The following is a 20,162-nucleotide window of genomic DNA, read 5'->3' on the forward strand; positions in this document are numbered from 1 at the left end:
TGCTGCTCTCTGACACCAAGGGAGGGCAAACTGCAGAAGCTTAATCGCAGGGTTCAGTGTGCAGGGGACACATAGCACTCACTCAGTGCTAGCAAGGAAGGTCTCTTCCTTCCTGATGACTTTCCTTCACCTCCAAACAAAAATACTGTAAAACTTCTCGATACTGTTAGATCAAAGGGAAATTGGTGCTGAGCTGCCCTCTGCTACTATGCAAATTAGACTTTATATCATGGCTTTTTTGAGCTTGCTTTCCCGTGAACCCCAAAAGATCTGTACAGCAACATACCGGCAGTGCACGTTAACTAGCAACCAACAGCAACATAGTGGAACAATATAGTTTCATTACAGCTCACAGAATTTGCATGGGATTAAAATAGCTTAGATTTTTTCACTAACATTATCTTCAATTTCTCTTCTCCCCCCTTTTTCTGCTTCAGGCAAAAAATGAGGGCTGAATGCTGACTAAACCAATTGGACTGAGAAACCCAGGGATTTTAGTCTTGAGCTTGCAAGACAGGGGGGGCCCTCTCAGGGCAAATAAAATCCATTGCGAGGTCTTCATTCTGACTGAGCTAGCACAGACTGCCTAATCTGGATCTGATTGTGTCCAAGTTGTGCTGTGGGAAAGCCTCTAGTCAAAGCCACTTAGGTCCTCTTTGGTGTAAGAAAATGGGGAAAATTCATGGAAATGTGCAGGCGTAGGAGACAGCAAAAAAGCGAAAACAGATGAGATGCCTGTGACATCAGTGAGATCAGCAGTAAATCCAAGGAGACATACAGAATCAGAAAGAGTTTTATGGTTTGGGCTAATTTTTACAGGCTTGTAATAAGCACAATAACTTGCTGTAATTTTTACAGTCGTGGGAACCATATTTCATCTTCTAATTAAAAATGAATGTTTTTTCAGATCACAGAGAGGCTTTTTCAGTGGAGAAACAGAAAACATTCCAGACCAGCATATTTATCTACTACTTCTACTTGGAAATTTTCTTTCTTCCAATATTTAGTGTTTATTTAGAAATATTTAGAAATATTTCTGCCTGTTTGAGGATCACCTTCTTTTTCCTGACCCTTTATTTGGAGCCTTCTTTGGAGCAGTGGGCCATGTGTGTGCATGGGGCGCAGACAGAGCCGAATTACGGGATGGGGAGGAGGGATGGGGGGGTGAAGGGAACTTCCCAGCTGGCCAATAGTGCATGCGCCAGCCTCGACTACAGTAATAGAAAGTGGTGGTGGTGGAGAATTGCTGTTCCCCATAGCCCTACAAACATGCTTGCTTGAATGCAGGTACAATTGGAAGCCAAAATCTCCCTAGTCCTACACTCTGTAGAGGTATTAACTCTTAGTAACACTTCAGGGAAGTCCCTGTCTGTCTCAGCTTCTTCGTATGTAAGACTAGTGTTTGTAGTTGGTGAAGCTAGTGAACTAATGCCTCGAAAACTCTTTGAAGATGGAGTTTTGCAGACCAGCTTATTTTCACCTGTATGATCCAGTGCGTAATTGCAGCCTATCCCTCTTTGCAGCTTGCTTTACCTTGGGTAGAAATTTCAGAAACATAAGTGGACTAGCAGCTGCAGGCTTATTTTGAAAGGGTCAAGGCCTCATGGAAAACCTGTGGAGTTGTAGGTGGACTGAAGCTGTGCTGAAAATGGGCTCTTCCTGATTGTATTAAGCTACTTCAGGAAAATGAGGTTTTATTCTGGAGTGAGGGTGTCTTCAAGGAGGTTTTGATGCCAGTGTATGAGGTTAATTATTGTTAATTATCTATTTCCTTAACTGCCCAGAGAGGTTGTGGCTGCCCCCTCCCTGGAAGTGTTCAAGGCCAGGTTGGATGGGGCTTTGGGCAATGTGGTCTAGTGGAGGGTGTCCCTGCCCATGGCAGGGGGGTTGGAACTAGATTATCTTTAAGGTCCCTTCCAACCCCAAACTATTCTGCCATTCTCTGAAATGAGCCCTAAGTCTTTTAGTCACTTTTGAAAATGAAAATGTTGCCCATAACTACCCGGTACTTGCAGGGTGTGATTATTCACACAGCATTGTTTTCACTCATGGACTTCACCTGGAGCATTTCAAACACTCAATAAAAACCGTGGTGATATTTTCACTCATGCTGTTTGCATGCGAAGGTAGTGACTGCTTTAGAGAACCAAAATTACCTGTGTGCTGTGCACAAATGAAAACGTGGGCCACTCCACCTGCTTTGCCGAGAAGCGCCGAGCTGGGAGGGCCATGGCAACAGTCGGAGGAAACAGGACGTCAGGATTCAGACAGACTTGTGAGCCCAACTTTGCAGTTGTCCCTCAACTCCATCGTCAAACTGATTCTGACCTGGCAGAAACCAGTGGTTTAATCACAATAGTTTTTCCTTCTTGGAAAAGGCAGGAACGGGGTGGGGGGCGGGGAGCCAGCCTCCCACCCACCAAAGGCAGTGGTGTCTGGGTGGACAACTAGCGACTCAAGGGAAATGTATGTTTTGGTGGTATTGAGCTACTTAGGCAGTGGCTTTCTATTATGCAAAAATCAGAATAATAAACCCCACCCTCCTTGTCTTGACACTCAGGCTGTTAGGCTGGTTGGGAGTGCCATCAGCAAGCATCCAACTCTGTACTCTGGGGATTTACACCTTCCAGATCCCTTCATTTTAAAGCCAACGGTGGGGAAGGTCTGTGCTGGGTGTGCTGGAGCTGTCATTCCCTATGTTTTGGGCAGCCAAATAGTCCTGGAGCTACTGCCTCCTCGGGAGGATCAGACAAATCTAGAATGAGTAGTCTGTCCAAAGAGGTGAAGTTTCTTAGGCCGCTGGGTTGATTTTTGTTGCTGTGAGTGCCGCCTTGGTTGTAGGTAGTTTTCTTTTGGCAATCTGTGGCCACTGTGGGATAGGTAAGTACAATACATTGCTGGAGCCATCTGAGATTTTGTCTTAATTCTAAAGGCACCCCCCCCAAAAAAAAAAAAAAACCCAAATCAACCACAAACAAACTGGTCTCTGCAGTTTTCTGATCCTGATTTCTGCTCCTACAGCCATCCTGCTCTAGCCATGCTTCTGTCTTCCCCGCCCACCACTGACCTGTGGGAAGCCTACTCCTGGGCTTCTTTCTGCCTTCCTGCTGGTCTCTCAAAATGTCTTCTAGCCACAGCCTTCAGACCAAGAGTGACCCATGGTGTGTTTTTATGGAAAGGTGCCAGCAAAACGTATCATAGTGTTCGGACTCAGGTAAAATAATACTGCCACAGCAATTTACCCCAATTCATACCATTTGAGGAGCTGGCTAATGAATTGTTGTTGTGCTTTCAAGAAATGTCATAATCCCATAACTCAGAGATTTGCCTTTTCTCACAGTGTGAGAGTGGCTGTAGTTTGTTTCAGAGGTGCACTGCTGAGGTGCACAGAGCTTCCAGGTCCCCCTTGCTCCAGCAGAAGATACTGGTGGGGAAGTGTTAGAAATTACTCATTTCCTTAAGCGGGAGAAAGTGCAGTGCTGCAGGAGTAGGAGGTTACATCTGAACTTCTGTGGAAAATGGATCTGTTGGTACCATATAGCAAACTAGAAGCATTTATAACCCTGGATATACAGTATGTGGTCTGGTCTTGATTGGAGACTGGAAGCTTATTCAGTACTGAGCATGGGCAATTCAGGAGGTGACCTTTTTTTGGTCTCTTTTGGGCTCTTTTTTTTGTCTCCTCTGCGGCACTGGGTTCTTGTGCACACATTTATACACACAGCAACTACAGGGAAGGTGTTTAGAGTAATATCAGTGCATGAGTGCACCCATTATTAACTTTCATGTTGTAAAAGAGTTACGGAAGGGAGTTTACAAGGGATTTCCAATTCAGGTTAACTATTAAAATGTAAGTTTAATTACATACATTATTCACTTAAGCTTCAGTGTAGGCTGGTCGCAGGCACAAGTAAAGGTGATCCACCCTCCTCAAGCATCTTGCAGGACTTCTGTGTGTAAGCAGCAGCTCAGATTTTCTTTACACCAAAAGTTTGTACCATTCTGACTAAACCCTTTTAAACAATCACTCATTATAGAAACCATAGCATTACTTTGATTTAAACAAGGGTTGGGTTTGTTTTTTTCATTAGCTTAAGGTAACTAAGAAGATTTAAGATAGCTTTTTATGATCCTGACACCAACTTATACCACTGATAGTATCCTGGTTATTCCAACTCCTCTTTTTTGCCTCTTGAGCAAGCATGGAGGGTCAGATCTCAGTGGCATTCCCACGTCGCCTGCAGCCTGGGACTGCCTGCCTGCACCCTGCAGGCAAGCACTGCTGTCTGCGATAGGAAGGAAAGGCAGCTGGTCAACGCAGCAGGGCCAAAACTTGTTTTCCGGAGAAGGCAGTTGTCCCTCACTACAAGGAAGATCCCAGCCAGGTTAAAAGATCACCACTAGGATGTTTTACGTAGGTGCAGTTCTACTACATGGGCAATAGCTTAAATGCTCACAACCTGTCCCCCTAAGCTTTTGTTAAAAAAGCTTGCTCTCTCTTATGTCTTTGAGGAATAATCATGGACCTGTTAAGCTGGAAAGAGAAAATCTCCCCCTCATTTAGAAAGGAGTGCCAGAGAGAAGGAGAGAGAGCACGCTGGCTTCTAGGAGAGATATTTAGTCATTCTTCTCTGAGAAGGCTGGCAGGGAACATTGCAAAGTTCATTTCCGAATCAGAAGAGCGTGTAAAGACTGCTTGTTTTATTCACTACATTAATTGTACTTCACATATTACTCATAATATTAAAATACCCAAGTCGCTTCACTGTATACCAGCGACATTTAGCTGCCAATTTTCAAATAATCGTAAATTGAGTGTATCTGTTTGAGCCAGCCAAAATAAGCTGGGTTAGATCATGAGTGTATGTCTGTGCACGTGGGTGTAGGGGGGAAAGAGGGACCAACGTGATGGGGGGGAGTGCTTCACGCTTTGGAGGCGTCCTCAAAGGAGCAAAAGAGAGAAAAGGATAATGATTCCTGTTTTGATCTGCTTGTATCTTTCTCCACAGCAGGTCACGTCCTTCACCTGCCACTTTTAATTTCCTCTTCCCACAGATGAATGCGGCTGAGCTTTTCTAGCAGCGCATATCTTTGCTGTTCAGCGTTGTTGTGTGCCTGCGTTTCAGTGACTGGCGGCAGGTTTACCTTCCAGCCCAGTCCTCTGCTCCCAGCAAGCATTGAAAGGGCTTGTCTTACCAGGGACCTGGGGAGGTTTAACGTGAGCACGTGAGGTCCCTGCACACACTCCACTGCCGCCTGGCATAGTGCTTGCAGTGACATCCCCTTGCAGTGGGAGCAGCCCTTTGTGGCTGGATCCGGCCCCGAGCCAACCGAGCTTGCCCACTAGTAGGAATCAGGCTTTTTCCCGCTGGAGACCTTATGAACAGATACCACCTTTAGCTCTTCTTCACAATACAGGGCAACCCAAATTCTGGTATATCTAGGTTTGGCAAATCTGGTCCTGGTTTTGCTTTCCAGAGCTCTGAAGCTGGTTGCTGCTCCATTGCACCAGACTCCAGCGCAGTGCAAGCAGGGGGAGGTCAGCTGCAAAGCTCTGAAAAATGATGTTGCAGAGTCACTGTAAAACCAGATCCCCAGGAGGGATCTGCAAGCTGCAGCTTCTGATCCTCAGAACATCTTTTCTGTACTTGTTCTAGGGGTGTGATTTAAGTCAGTGACCCTCAAATACACCTCCTGAGCACCTCCATGGCTCACTGTTACTATTCCTTGCTCCTGCTGAGTACAGGCTTGGAGGCGGTATGCAGAATGAGAGCCAGCCAGGGAGACAGTGCAGAGCAGGACAACTTCTGCCCTGCGGTGGTTTTTTTTTTTAATAAGCCTTAAGATGTCATCTCCCCTTCTCAGGTGCAACATTGAATGGGAAGAGGCACACACCAAAGTCGGTATTTTCCCTTTGTGATCAGGAGGATTGTGAGGGATGAAGAAAAAAGCAGTGACAATGATGCCATGTAATACTGCTATTGATAATTACGCTCATTGCTTTTGTTATGATTTTCATAAATGTATCTTAAAACACTGTTTAATGGTCACTGTCATCATCTTTATTTTACACATGGGGCAACTGAAGCAGACAGAAGTGAAATAACTTGCAGTCACTGCCAATGGTGGGAAAGGTAATTTCAGTAAAAGCAGTTGTAGTAGAAACTGAGTAGCAGTACTATGAGCAGTGGAGCCGATAAAGGTTGCTTTCTTGTGCATCAGGAAGCTAAAGCATCTGCGTGCATGTTGAATAAAGGCTGAGCTCACCCTGCAGTATGTTCTTGATCACTAAAATATGCTCCTTCTATCTCAACTGAATCCTAAAAGACCTTAATGTTTTGGGGACTTCCATTCCATAGTTAAAGGTAGTAGAAATTGCGAAGTGGTTCCAAGAGTGGAGAAGTGGGGATGAGCTGGCAGACAGAGGGAGCGTATGAGTCTTCCTTCCTTTTGAAGTCAAAGCCATGAGGCTATAAAAGGTGGCACTGGGTTAGGGAAGGGGAAGGAGACTTCTACTAATACTGGAACAGGTTTGGTCTCACCTCTCACTGGCATTTCTTTACCTTTGTGCTCAGAACTAAGCTCAGTGATTTAGGCTGATGTGTCATCATGCTAATTGTGTCAGGTGTATTTCAGGACTTCATCTTGAAGCACATACTCATTTCAGTAACCCTTTCAGGTGCAGTCTTGTTAAGTTCGTGGGACTAGTAAGCATCCCTGCTAAGCATGTGGATTGCCAGGTGCCTGCAGTACCTGGCAAGTTTTTGCCATTCAGTGTCCTAGAATTTGTGAGGCTGGTGGCCATGCACCCCAGGGACAGATAGCATTGGGTATGTGACTTTCTGTTGAGCTAGAGAATTTTGTGGTCTCAATCCTGTCTTTCTTTGTGTCTGATTGCAGCAGAAAGTCGCCGCCTGTAAGCAACATCTGTTTGCAGAACAGTTACAAATGGCATTGAAAATGAAAAGGGAGCGTTTTTGTAGGACACATGGTTTGCCTATGCCTAGCGCATTGCTACCTCTCTCACTGTTTGCCTTAGAAACTCTAGACTTTTTGTTCTTTCAGCGCAGCTTTGGTTTTCCTTTAGCTGGAGCAAAAGTGTAAATCTTTGAGAAATGAGTACGTGGTAATAGGAAACAGTCTTTGTAACCAATTGCCCCTTTTGTTTCATTTTTGAAAATGAATGAGAGATTGGTTAAATTGACCTAAAATTCATAATTGTCCAGTGGTTTTTTGTTTGTTTTTTTTTTGAAGAACTAACCATTCTTGACATTCCATTCAGTAAAGGAATGCAATATTTGTAGGTTAAACTTCAGGTGTAGTGTCCAGCCTGGATAAATGCTGACTTGTTGATAAAGAAATCAAGTAACCATAGCTCAGACAAACATATTCCAACAATGCCGGGAATATCATAATTTATCTCATAGTAAAGCTGTTAATTGTCTCTGTGGTGAGCCACAGAGACAAAAATATACTTAAAAATACTTCAAATATACTTAATATATAAATATATTGAAAGTTATACTTAATACACATAAAAGACATAAGCCTAAGTTTTCTGAAATTACTGATTTGAGATGTGCAACTGTTGAAGTTACTGAGTTGGAACAAATCAGAAAGAACTGGTTTTCAAAGACGTCATCTATTTTCTAGGCAATAATTCCCTTTAAGGCGTCTGGGATGGGGTACCAGATGTCATCTATGACTTTTAAAAAGGTTCTTCAGTGTCTAGACAGAGATGTTTGGCTTATTGTGGAAGTGATACCCTTATAAAATGTGATTGGATGCTAATGACTCCTAATGTGCTCTTTCAGTATCCACAATGGAGTAATAGCGGTGTTCCAGCGTAAGGGTCTCCCGGACCATGAACTTTACAACCTCAATGAAGGAGTCAGGTAAGAGACTCAACGCAAGGTGTTATTAGCCAGCGTCCACAGTACTGTTTGCTAGCACTCGCGCTTGAAAGCTTCTACAGCAGTATTGCAGGTGGTTTTTTTCCCAGTGGTAGTTTCAACCAGTACCCTCAATTTGGCCTCAGTGAATAACTGTTGCTGATGTGTGTCAACACCTTGTTGTGTAGGGAAAGCTGGGTTCCTCTTTCTGCAGAGGAGATACTTAGCTGTGAGAAGGATGGATTATTTCAGAGTCTGTCTTGACGTACTGGATTGAAACTAAGGAAGGGAATACCTGGAGCCCTCTAGTAATGCAGCCCTATACCACTGCAATGATGCTGCCCTTTCCGTAGGTGCCAGGCCTAGCTCTGAGGTGCTTCCCCTGCATCCGTGGAGGACGCAAAGCCTCCAAGCCCTCAGTGTGACACGGCAAGGCAAGATGTCCTGGCTGCTCCTTCTGCACAGGCTGAATATGCCGTAGTTGTTACAAAGCTATCTTGTCAGCACAATGACCTGAGTAACGCAGTTTAAGGTTCCTATTTCTTTCTCTTACTGTGATGATACTGTTCACAACAGGCTAAATATAGACCAGTGAGATGTATAATGGGAACTTTTTTCCTAAAAAAAAAAAAAAAAGACAAAGTGAAAATCCTACCATTAGAGTTATTCAAGTTACAGTTGCAAAGGAAAGTTTACCAAGAGATAAGCTGATGTGTGGATGTACAGCACTTTTTACTACTTTTTCTAGCACTTACTATTACTTACTAAACCCCTCTCTCACTGACAAGGGCAAGGTAGCGGATTTCCTTTTAGAAATTTGTCCCAACGCTTTGAAGAAGAAACAGTGGAAAAGAAGCTGCACTTACAAAAGACAGACAGCTTATTACATTCCCTGGCTGTCTTCAGATAAGAGCCTTAGTAATTCCTTTCCCTTACTGTTTATTCCCACTCTATCCGGTCACTGGAGTCTGACAAAATCCACAGAATATCCAGATATTCTGGTATTATCTGTCCCTGTCTGGTTCCCAGTCTGGGATAGCTGGCCCAGTCTGGTTCCTTTAATTGTGGAAGTATCTTCAGAGAAGTCCAGGTGAATGACATTTGGCCTGTGATCTCTCTTTTTCCCTCTCTCTCTCTCTGTCTTTTTGAAATGAAAAGAATTCTCCAGTTATTTCTTACTTCTCTGGGGAGAAAATGACATATAAAGAATAGCTTTTCTAGGATGGTTGTCAGTTAGCATGATCCATCAATCATTTTGAGTTAGTTATTGCAATAATAGTTGATCATTGTTACTGTAAGTGCAGTTAGGATTCTTCAGCTTTATCTGAATGACAAAAAATGGTATTTCTGGGCTGAGATTTCCTGGCCCAATGCATTTGCCTCAGGATGCTCATCTGCTGGTGATGGACAGAAGAGGAAAAATTATCTGCTGATATGACAAACAGAATCTTGTATGAACCAACAAATAGAAGATGGATGGATGGATGGATGGATGGATGGATGGATGTTATTTGAGGAATCGTGCCCAGATTTTACTTTGATTTACCTGGGTATAAACCCTACACCATAATGATGCTTGCTAATATAGTTGTGTTGAATTTATTGCAACGTCCCAGGCAGCTGAACAGGCAAGCTGACTACAAATATACTGATTTTTTTTTACTTTCCATTTTATGATGGGCTTTACTGCCCATTTCTTTTTGTTAGGGTAAGCATAACGCTGCTTTCTTGTTATCTCAGCTGATCGCTCAGTTTTCCTCTGCTTCAGGGAGGCCAACGCTTGGTGACTCATACCTGAGCTGATGGACAAATATTGTGAAATCTAGACTGAGCTAGAAAGTTGCTGTCGTAAGTGAGGCATCAGCAGCGTAACTCTCGTGGGATGAGTGAGCATTTGGTGAGATGCAGCGTGGCTTTCGAGTCTGGTTCTTGTCTACTTCTGCTTTGAGGTTGTTCCCTCTTGCCTCTGACTTGGCCTGAACAGCCTTCTAATTTAGTGCTAAAAGCTGTCCATCCTCTTGGTAATCACTCTGAGTTTTTGTGAAGCTTCTCGTGTGTGTCCTGCTTGCTTCACTCATAGAAAAAGCCAAGATAAGAAAAATGCGAGGGAGTGAGGAGGATACAACAGCTGAAAGATCTATCTCCAGAGGAGAGCACGGTAGTGGTAGTTTTTTAACATGCCTATTCACATGTCCAGCCACGGCCTTTTTCCAGAAGCAACTGCACTCCTGCTGTGCACTTCATTTTACTGCTGCCCACAGTCAATAATGTTTTAGGGCCGCCTGATTATTTGCAACCAAAGCCCTTTTGCCTTAAATTGAGCTCAAAACCTAACTAAGAAATTACTGATTTGACACATACCAAAAATACCGGGCTTACTATGAGTGTTATTTAATTCAAAATAACTTTCTTTGGGTTAATGTTATTACTGAATGCAAAAATATCTGATTCATAAACATGATGTCAGAGGTGGAACGAGTGTGTATTTCTCGTACGATTATTTTAGATGCATTTGCACCACAAGTACATAAATATAAAGAAACTAATAGCCATTTTTTTCCACTGGGCAGAATTTGAGTGTGGAAATGTTCAGGTAAATGGCTAGTATCAGTGACTTTTTTTCAACAGTTATAGGACAGTAAAAGAAGTTATTTTATCACTTTAGAGCAGATTCCAGGATACTTTTCATAATTAAACCTTGAATATCCAAGTTGACTAACAGACCAAGTGTACATATTTGAACAGTTACGTTACGCCCACAATATTTGCGCACCATCATTTTGACTCAGGAATATCACGTATTTTCAACTACTGTATGTCACATACGTGCAAATAAATACGTATAACTTCCTTTTCTGAAGACACCTCTCAAGGCTTTGAATGCTTATTATGTATGCACTGATTATTTAAGAAAATATCAGTGAGTACAAATTTGCACAGTACCATTTACTTTTCTTCTAAGGTTTGACTCATAAAAGCTGCCACTCCTTTACACCAATGCCATTTGACACCATTCTTGCAATCCTCTGGCACTAGAGAATGGCCTTAAATACGGAGTTACATAGCACTCAGAAGCCCTACTACTACTAAAATCAGTGTGTGACTTCAGTCTCTTTTATATTGCTTTAACTTGTGAATAACTCTGCTGAAACTAATGAAGTAAGGTGGTGAGAGGATACTCTAGTAACTGGGAGTATCACACGTGTATGTGCTGTACATTACTTCTTCTGAGCCCTTACTAGGTGATTTAATAGGGGATTGACTCAAAAGTCAGGTAATAAAAATCTATATGCGTATACTTACTGTTTAGTATTTCTCTTGATGTATGCGTGTGATACTAGTGATCATATGGTGCTTTTTTTCCTTTTTCACTTCATGCACCGTATGTCATTTCAAAGTGTTTATTTACACCACTTGTAAATCAAGGAAGAAAAAAAAGGAAAGGGAAACACAGTGGAAGCAGGATGTCCTGTATTAAAGCTAATACATATTTATAGCTGCCTCTTTTCTGAGTTTCAGGATACTGATTTGATGCAAACAAAGCACATTTTAGTGGTATTTCCTCTTTTGTAGCAAGAGTTCAAATCCAGTAAAGTCACTTGTTTCATTTAACTTTATTTAACAGATATTAGACAGTGTTAGACTTTCCATTCTCTGTAATGTTGCAAGAGTTAATTTCAAAATGAACCAAAGAAGTGGCAGCAGGAGGATACAAAAAAAGTCAGGAGCTATTTTAGCATATTTTATGTGAATTTATATCATCATCCTTATTTATGAAGTCATTAAACAGGCAATGATATCAATGATATACAAGCTTCATAAGAGTGCAAAATGACTGGATTCAAAATCAGATGCACTTGAAATGAGGTCTGCTATCTGATCAGGAGTATCTTTTAGATTTAATCAGATTTTTACCCAGATTCCACCATGATGTGCATGTATCTAGATAAGGTTATTCAGTAATCTGAATTATCCAGGATCTGACAGGTGACAACCTAACTGATTTTTGTTAAAGGAAATTAAGCAAGGATGAAAAAAAAAAATTGGAAGCAATGTCTTGGATCCAGTTTTGTTGTAGATCTCCCTTAAATGAACATGGGTACAGAGAACATCAAACACCAGTGTTCTGATGTGGCCTGAGGGCCTCACTGTTTCACAAGAAATTAATTAAGCAGTGTGAAGTATCTGTATTATTAGGGATTCAAAGAGCAAGATGCATTAATTGTGCTGTCAGTTCTTCTTCCACCCTGTAAACAGGGATGCTAATGTAGCCATAGTGCTGCTTGGTGTGATGCAGTTCAGTGCATATAATTAACTACAGGCTGGTTGTCTAGTTCATTCACAGCTGAAAAAATGGAAATGTGGTGGGATTTTGTTTTATCAGAGGGTTAATTATTGCATAAGCAGAGCATCATTTTGTATTTCCTGCCCTAAATGCCAGGAATTATCAGTAAAACCTAAAATATGAAAAAAGAAGGTATTTGCAAATCACCTGTTCAAGACTATGAGGAACCCAGGACTAGACTTCAAAGGGCTGCTAGCTTGAGGAGAGGGTAGAAAATCAAGCATAACCTGTCAGCATAAAGTATCAGTATTTTTTTGAAACAGTGGCACTAAGAGATATCTGGGAATAAATTGTTTCTATCACAGGAGGATTCAAATCTGCAACTTTCTTGTAATTTTAACCTAAAAATGGTGTATCTATCCATGGTCAAAGTAAGAAAAACCTTGAGAGCCATCACTTGCGATCCAGAAAAAATCACACCACTTGGATAGTAAATTCCCACTTTGAGTGAGCATGGCATGATTTGGCTATAGCATCCTCGTACTCGTTGACATACTCTTAAGGCTTCAAATCCACCTCCTCCAAAGACTGTTAAATCCCTGCTAAGGGCTTGGTATTCAGTGGGTACCATTGAGGATGGAGTCTCAGGGCACTGCAAGGGTTTTGCTCTCCCATATGTTGCAACAGCATGCCAAGGGGGCTAGCCATACCATGGCCATTCATGGCAGTGAAACACCTATGGCTAAAGCCCGAGCTGGCTTTGAAAATTTTTGTCCGTAGATAGTTTGCCTGAGTTAATCAGGTTTCTAGCAGAAAAGGATTCTGATGCTGAGGAGCATCTGAAAAAACCCTTCCTTTTGTTTATTTTCTTCTTCATTTATGCCTAGAGTGTTTCCACAGGGTGCTATGAAGTCAGTGTGGACATGTGCTTAAGGATAAATAAATAAGAGACTGTATTTCGGCCTCCTAAAGGTTGACCTCCTCCCCCTCCTCTCCCTGAACTTTCTGAAGCTCTCAAGAGGCTGTGCTGAAGCATGTGGTGTTAAAAACATGAGATCCAAATCCTGCAGAGTTCTTCATGGAGCTCAGGGATATGCTGGACTTCTTAAACCAGACGTGTATTTGTTTACTAGTTAAATAATTTGATTAATTAGTTACTCGTTAGTTAAAAACATAACCCAAATGGATAGATGATAACATGCTACTGAATATATAATTTACCTAAGTACCCTAGTTGAGGTGGATGTTTAGATTTTAAGTCAAATTTGACCTAGTTTTTTCATGGGACCTGAGGTGGTCACACAGAGACAGGTTTTCGAAAGAGTTCCAGGCCAGATTTGCATGTGTTCAGAAAGCCCAGCTGGGGCTACATTTTTATAAGGTCTGAGCTCTCATTTATGCATCTAAACAGCAACCTACGTGCAGAGAATTATACCTAGCATCCAATGTGTGACACTGCAATGACTTACAGCTTTTTAGCAATGTATGGTGAGTTTTACCTGGATACAAATGTTCGGCTTGCGGATCAGGTTCAATTCTTTTTCTGAATTTGAGGGTTGTTCCTGGGAGTTTTTTTTGCAGTGAGTTTGGTTTGCTCTCTGAGATTACTTTGTAGGTTTTAGTGTAGAGGAATCATGAAAGGCAGAGCTAAACCATTAAATTCCTACCTGCTTTTTTACTGAAACCGTATGAAACTTCAGCTGTCGTGAGTCTCCTGAGTGGAAGATCATGAGACCCTTTCAATGAAAACTGGCCAAGTTTCACACCTGCAATGAAACCCCACAGAATATCATCCTGCTTCAGGTTTCTCTCTGAACATTTTGTCACAGCTCTTTTTTTCAACCTTACGCAGGACAGGGATGCTTTGGCTCTGAACACGTCAGCCAAGTCACGTGCTTGTTTTTTGGCTCAGACCCATGGATGGGCAGAGGGTGCTGGGAGTTCTCCCACATCTGCAACGCCAGGTGCCAGTGAAGCCCTGCCACAGCAGGAGAACAACTCAAGCATTTTTAAAAGGGTTAGATGTAGGATGGAAAGCATCCTCTTTCTGTCTTTTTTCCTTTCATATGTATTCATGCAACTGAGCCATCTAAAAGCACAGCAGATATTTTTCAACACACAGAAATGCTGGTTGGGAGTCTTAGTATTGTTGACCTTCTTTGTTCTATTTGTAGTTAGGCATTATTGACAGGCAGTGTTCTCATATGAAAATAATTTGCTATTAGTGACTTCCTCTTTTCCATGCGGTGCACAGCTAATACAATTTGCTGATTACACAGATCCTTTTCTTATTCTTTTTAATACAGGCAATTATTGAAAACAGAACTGGGATCTTTTTTCACTGAATATCTACAGGTAGGCATGTGTTTTCTTTCATTTAAATCAGATTTTGTTATACACTACTGAGCAAAATCACTTCACCTACTCTAAATGCTGATCTGGAGCCCCTGGAAACCAGAGATGTCCACTGACTTCTTTGTGTTCTGTCATTTATGAGATTTGGATTTTATATCTATATAGTTAGTTAGTGAAAGCCCAAGCCATGGAATAGATTTGTGCAATCCCTGTGTTTCTGTATGACATTGCTATCTTTCGGTAGACTTCAGACATTCTCTTTTAACTTAAAATTTAAGTTCCTGAGTAAACCAGTTAAGTTCATTGTAGTATAGTTAATAGGAACGACATTTAGCAGTAAGTACACACTGTCTATTGAAGCAGTATTCCTTCTGCTTCTCTGAGAGAGAGTACATGCTTTGTGGGTCAGACTTTGGAAGTTTGAGAAGCACTTTGTATTGCACAGAATATGTGCTGTATCCTGAAAGCACAGGATACAGGTGCTTATATCATCATTTGACAAATGCCCCAAGGGATATAAGAAAGATGGACACAGGAGGAGTCCTTTGATGATTGATCATTAAAATAAACGACCCCCTTCATTGTCAAAAGTTAAGAATGAACAAAATGTGAAATACGATGGCTGTAGGGAAGTACAGAATTAAATAAAGTTAGTCTATATTTTATTTACAGAATCAGCTGCTCACAAAAGGCATGGTGATCCTAAGGGACAAGATCCGGTTTTATGAAGGTAACTTGGATTTTAGCATGGTTATCTATGTCTGTCACAGGAGTTTTGGCAAATGCAGTCTGGAGGTGGTGTGATGCTTTTCACTCTCTTCCTGGGACTGTGGATTAGCTTGTATCGATTCATTCCTGCAGTCTGTTGTGTCCTGCCTTGGTGTTCCCATTGGCTTTCATCAAGGAGAGGTGATTGGCAAGAGCAGCAGCGAGGGAGTAAAGGAAGGATTACCTCCAGCATGGACGCTTCCTTCTCCTTCCATTATAGCCTGCTCAATGTTAAGGAAAAGTGGAAAAATAGAGTGAGATATATTCATAAACAAAAACCTAAGCACTAAGATCCCAGTTAGTTGAAGTGGCTGGCTAAGTCCAAAATAATGCTGTAGGTTGTTTTAAGCATTATTCTGGATTCATGCTTACATAAATGAGGTCAGACACTGTCTCTTTTTTTACAGTCAAGGCTCCATTTGTCTGTCTTCACCTTCTGGAGGTGTCACCTTATGGAAGTAAACATCAAGGATAACCTCCACCTGATATGTCATTTTACAGTCACCTTCATTTTGTGTCCTATGCTACTGTGTGGCATTTCGATGTGCTGTTAAATATGCTGCTTTGTCCTAGATGCAGGCATATGCCATCAGAGGGTGAAATGGTTTCAGAATATCTTCCAAAATTATTGCCCATGTAAACAGTCTGAAGATCTTTGGGGAATCTTGAGGCAGTTTTAAAGAAAAGCATCTCTCCTTTTCCAAAGCTGCAGTCATAATACCACTTAGTCAAAACATACTGTTTAAGCAGTAGCCTGGAGACAACCATTTTCATTAGTTTCAGCTATCTAGAAATCCTAAATGTGACCTTTGATTACTGACAGTACAGCTGATCAGATTAGTTGGTGCTATGGGACCCAGCTTTTCTGATCCAAAGATAGTAGCCCTGAACAGCTCAAAAAGAACAAATTTCACATTAAAAAAATACCCCCCGAAAGTACCCAAACTCTTCTAAACTGAACACAGAATTCCTCACTTACGTAAAATAACAGCTTGGAGAGCACAAGGGGAACTGTAAGGATCTTGAGGCCTTCATAGCTGTTTGTAAATCACAATGGACGTTGTTTTTTTTAAGTATCAAATCGGCAAATTAGATGCAGAGACCTACCAAAGTCCAACCCCTTTTTCTTCTGCTTTTACTAGCTTGAAAATCAAAAATACTATCTCTGATGTTTGAGATCAAAGCTGAGAAGAAGAATTGAAATGTGAGACCATTAAGTGGCTTTCAAATGTAGGATCATGTTTAGCAAATACAAAATTTCAGCAAGCTGTTAAGTTTATTTTGGTTTTGAATTTGGTGTATCATTTTGTGGTTGCCCCTTAAAATATGGTCAGAAATGCTGGTAAGGTGAGGATTAAATCAGTCATGTTTTTTCCAAGTCTGTCCTTGGAAATGTCAGCTCACTAAAACTGGCAAGTTATGGGAGGGTAGCTGTAATTTAGGAATCTCATTCAGATGCAGAGGTCTTTCTGATAGACAGCTTTCTGTTAGCTTGCCTGGGAAGCTGCTGATGGATGTGAGTTTCCAAGGCTGGAATTTGGGTTTCCTGGCAGCAGCCCCCCAGAGTCCATCCTGTAGTCAGTGACCCCATGGCTCCCAAAACACCCGAGACAAAGTTGGGAGCACGGAAATCTTGGGAGCTCCCATTCTGAGCAGGGCTTCCTTCCTGGGTCTGCAGTGGCAGCAGTCCTGCCCCTCAAATCTCAGGTTGTCCCTCATCCCAGGCTTTGAGTTTCCCTATCCAGTTGGTGTTGAAGTTGTCAAAAGAGGAAAAAAGATCACTTCAGAACACACTTTGGAGGGATTTTGTCCTGCAGGGGGTTTTGAAAATTTTAGCTTTTGTTTTGAAATGATGATATTCTTATATTTATTTCAGGAGTTTCAATTAGCTTTTAGAAGCACTGTGAAAAGTACTACATGCATTTTTATGTCATACAAAATTGACTACATTGTGCTTCATTAAAATGAGCACTTAGAGTAACCCAGCTTCCTGGAATCTGGCAAATGCTTATGATAAATGTAGAGATCTTTGCCTGATAGTAAACCAAACATATTCTTGAAAGGACACAGAAGTCATGTTCTTCCGTGTGAAAGATCCTTGTGATCAACACACCGTAGGAGTTCTTCCGCAGCCCCCAGTAAAAGGCCTCCCTGGCAAAAGGCAGTTAAGTCTGCAGCTTTCCTGAGCTGCTGTACAGAAATTCATCACAAGCTGCCCACAAGATGAAAGGAGTGTGTGACAGTAAAGGCATGTTTATCTCAACAGGGCAGTTTGACTTCATGCAATTCTAGCAGCAAGTTTTCAAAAGGACCAATGTTCAGCACCCACATTTGGAGCCAAATTTGTAAGGGCTTGGTTTCCACTTAACCTCAACTTGTGGGCAGCTAATGTATTTAACTCTTTAAAACTCTGCCTTCAAGGCTGAGAGTGGTTACACTTCTCCTTCATGATCAGATTTATATCTTTGAAACACTAGTGTTTCAGACACTAGTATATGGAGGTTATAATGCAATGGTATTTATTATTATTACTGCTATAGCTGCTAGGAAATTTTGGACCTGGTTCTCTGCTGTATTTCACTAGAACTAATGCAAGACAAATTTTTGAAAAATTGAAACTGAGAACACCCTTTTAAGTCTTGTACATGAGTGTGTAGTACAGAGAGAACTCCTGCCTGGTGCTGCAGGAACAAAGACCTTGGCGTGGTTCACAAGGCAGCAGCTGCAGTATAGCACCGTGGTCTACATTTGTCACTGAAAGCACTTAAAGTCATCAACCCAGGAATAATGCAGGAGTTGCAGATGGGCCAGACCTGGTGCTATTTGTCATGTGCTTAAAAATGCAGGGAGAACAAGTACCCTATGATAAAGATTGGCACTTGGCTGACTCAGGGTGTAGATGCTCTCATACAGAGTTTCTTTGTGATGTGTGTGCAATTCTGGGCAAAATGTTCCCTGGCTGAGGCCCTAAGTAATGCTGTATTACAAAAATTAAGAATAGTATCTGATTCTGACACCAGTAGTAATATCGATTGATTGCTATTGAATTTACTTCTTGATAAGTGCTATTGTCTTGTCTGAATGCCTCATAATCATTGATGTATTTATCTCCATAATACTTGCTGGTGGACATGGCATTGCTCTCCTTTCACAATTGGCTTAGGGGTACAGGGATGCTTGAAGGCTTGCCCAAGGTCACCCAGGCTGCTGTGGGGAACGGGGATTTCAAACCAGCATCCAGCTATCGAGCCAGACTTCCTCTCGTGTAGATCTCAGCTCCTGCATTTGCCTGTGGTTTACAAAATGTTCTGTGGTGAACTCCATGTCCAACTTGGTTGTAGGACCTGGCCAGAACTTCTCTGATCTCCACTGTGGAGGCTTTCAGGTGGCTGCAGCTGGGGAGGGGAGAGGGAGGTGGCCGCACTGTGAGGACCATGGGGAACTCACATCATAGCAGATTTTGACTGCATCCTTTGAAAGTTACAGGAAAAAGTAGAACCGCAACACCATTCTCTTTTTCCATAGATCTTGCATGAGATTTTCTATGTAAGTGGAGATGCAGGGAAGCTAAGGGATCAATCTGAGCAGATGCTTTGTGAAGGATCTCCACAGAGCACAGTTTGCTTATGGCTTAGAGGGAAGAGGGGAGCATGGGGCAGGAGGGGGATTCCTCTGCAGGAATGTTTCCACGTTTAACCTTCTGTGTCCTCCTCCTACTGTTCTCCTCTGCAGTCTTGTCCAGTATGTATTACTGCAAGAAGAGGAGGAGGTAACCTGAGCTATTATTCTTTATTCTTTGAGGGGTTTTTCTGAGTAAGCTTTAACCTCAAAGTCTCTGAGTTTACTAAGAACGTTAGATGTCTCATCTGAAAAGACACAAATACTGAATGATCCCATACAGTGAAAGGAATACTAATTCCATACTGCTAATAGTAGCTGTTACATGATTCATCTATGTGTATAATAGCAGATCCACATTGTTTCCTGTATGTTTTAGTCTTTGCAGTTAGCTAATTACAACCTAAACGGTTCACTAGTTTGTTGTGTGTTTTTTGCAGGGCAGAAACTACTGGATACCTTAGCTGAAACCTGGGATTTTTTCTTCAGTGATGTCCTGCCCATGCTTCAGGCTATTTTCTATCCTGTGCAGGTGAAAAATTACTCTGTTACTATAGAATCTTGAAAAACCGGAAAAAGCAACTTTACTGGTTCATCAACAGATTGATGCAATCCTTAACTCTCTCTCCTTGGGCCAACCTCCCAGTGCAGCTATTCTGTATAGTCATGTCATGCAAATAAGTTACTTATGCAAACAGGGGTTTGAAGTGCTTCGGTGGAAAAGATGAAGGGGAACTGTGAAAAAAGGAGTGGAGTGCAGGGAGGATAGTTAGTCCTAATGACAACTCACACTAAAAGTCGAAAAAAGGTTATGAACAATAAACTGAAGTATGCACACAGTGAAATAAGTGGAGCTGCGTTGACTTCAATATGTACATTTCCTTCTCTGTGATGTGAATTGCTCTCTGAAGTATCTCCACTTTTGAAAAGGAATTCTATTTCCGAGGTCAAATTCTATGCTACTATAAATGAACAGCAATAGTCAGTGGAGTTAGACCAGTTTACATGAGCACAGAATTTGACTCCAGTAATTTTAAATCCACAATAGGTACTTGATCTGATTTGGATGAGGCTCACACTTCTTAGTGATGGCCACAGAGTGTTGTTTATCACTTAAGTCCCAAGGAAATCTGTACCAGAGAGGTGTAAGTGACCTTGGAGTTGCTCTTAGATGCCTACAGATTTCATTGGGAGTTTGGTGCCTAAACATATTCGGTGATACTTTGGAAACTTTCTCCCATTTT

General features: G+C 41.8%; 1 protein-coding gene across 8 annotated transcripts in view; it reads left to right on the forward strand.

Moving 5' to 3' along the window:
• PRR5 (proline rich 5) overlaps positions 1-20,162 on the forward strand; it is a 94,817-nt gene that overhangs the window by 41,393 nt on the left and 33,262 nt on the right. For 7 of the 8 annotated variants that reach the window (XM_054834498.1, XM_054834481.1, XM_054834511.1 and 4 more), the window contains 4 exons: positions 7,815-7,895; positions 14,484-14,532; positions 15,205-15,262; positions 19,359-19,450. In XM_054834498.1, the coding sequence (XP_054690473.1) occupies positions 7,815-7,895; positions 14,484-14,532; positions 15,205-15,262; positions 19,359-19,450 (280 nt within the window). The remainder of the gene's footprint in view (positions 1-7,814; positions 7,896-14,483; positions 14,533-15,204; positions 15,263-19,358; positions 19,451-20,162) is intronic. The other variant, XM_054834533.1, reaches the window with a different exon arrangement.

This window comes from Grus americana, chromosome 1 (assembly GCF_028858705.1).
Source record: "Grus americana isolate bGruAme1 chromosome 1, bGruAme1.mat, whole genome shotgun sequence".
Taxonomy (NCBI): domain Eukaryota; kingdom Metazoa; phylum Chordata; class Aves; order Gruiformes; family Gruidae; genus Grus; species Grus americana.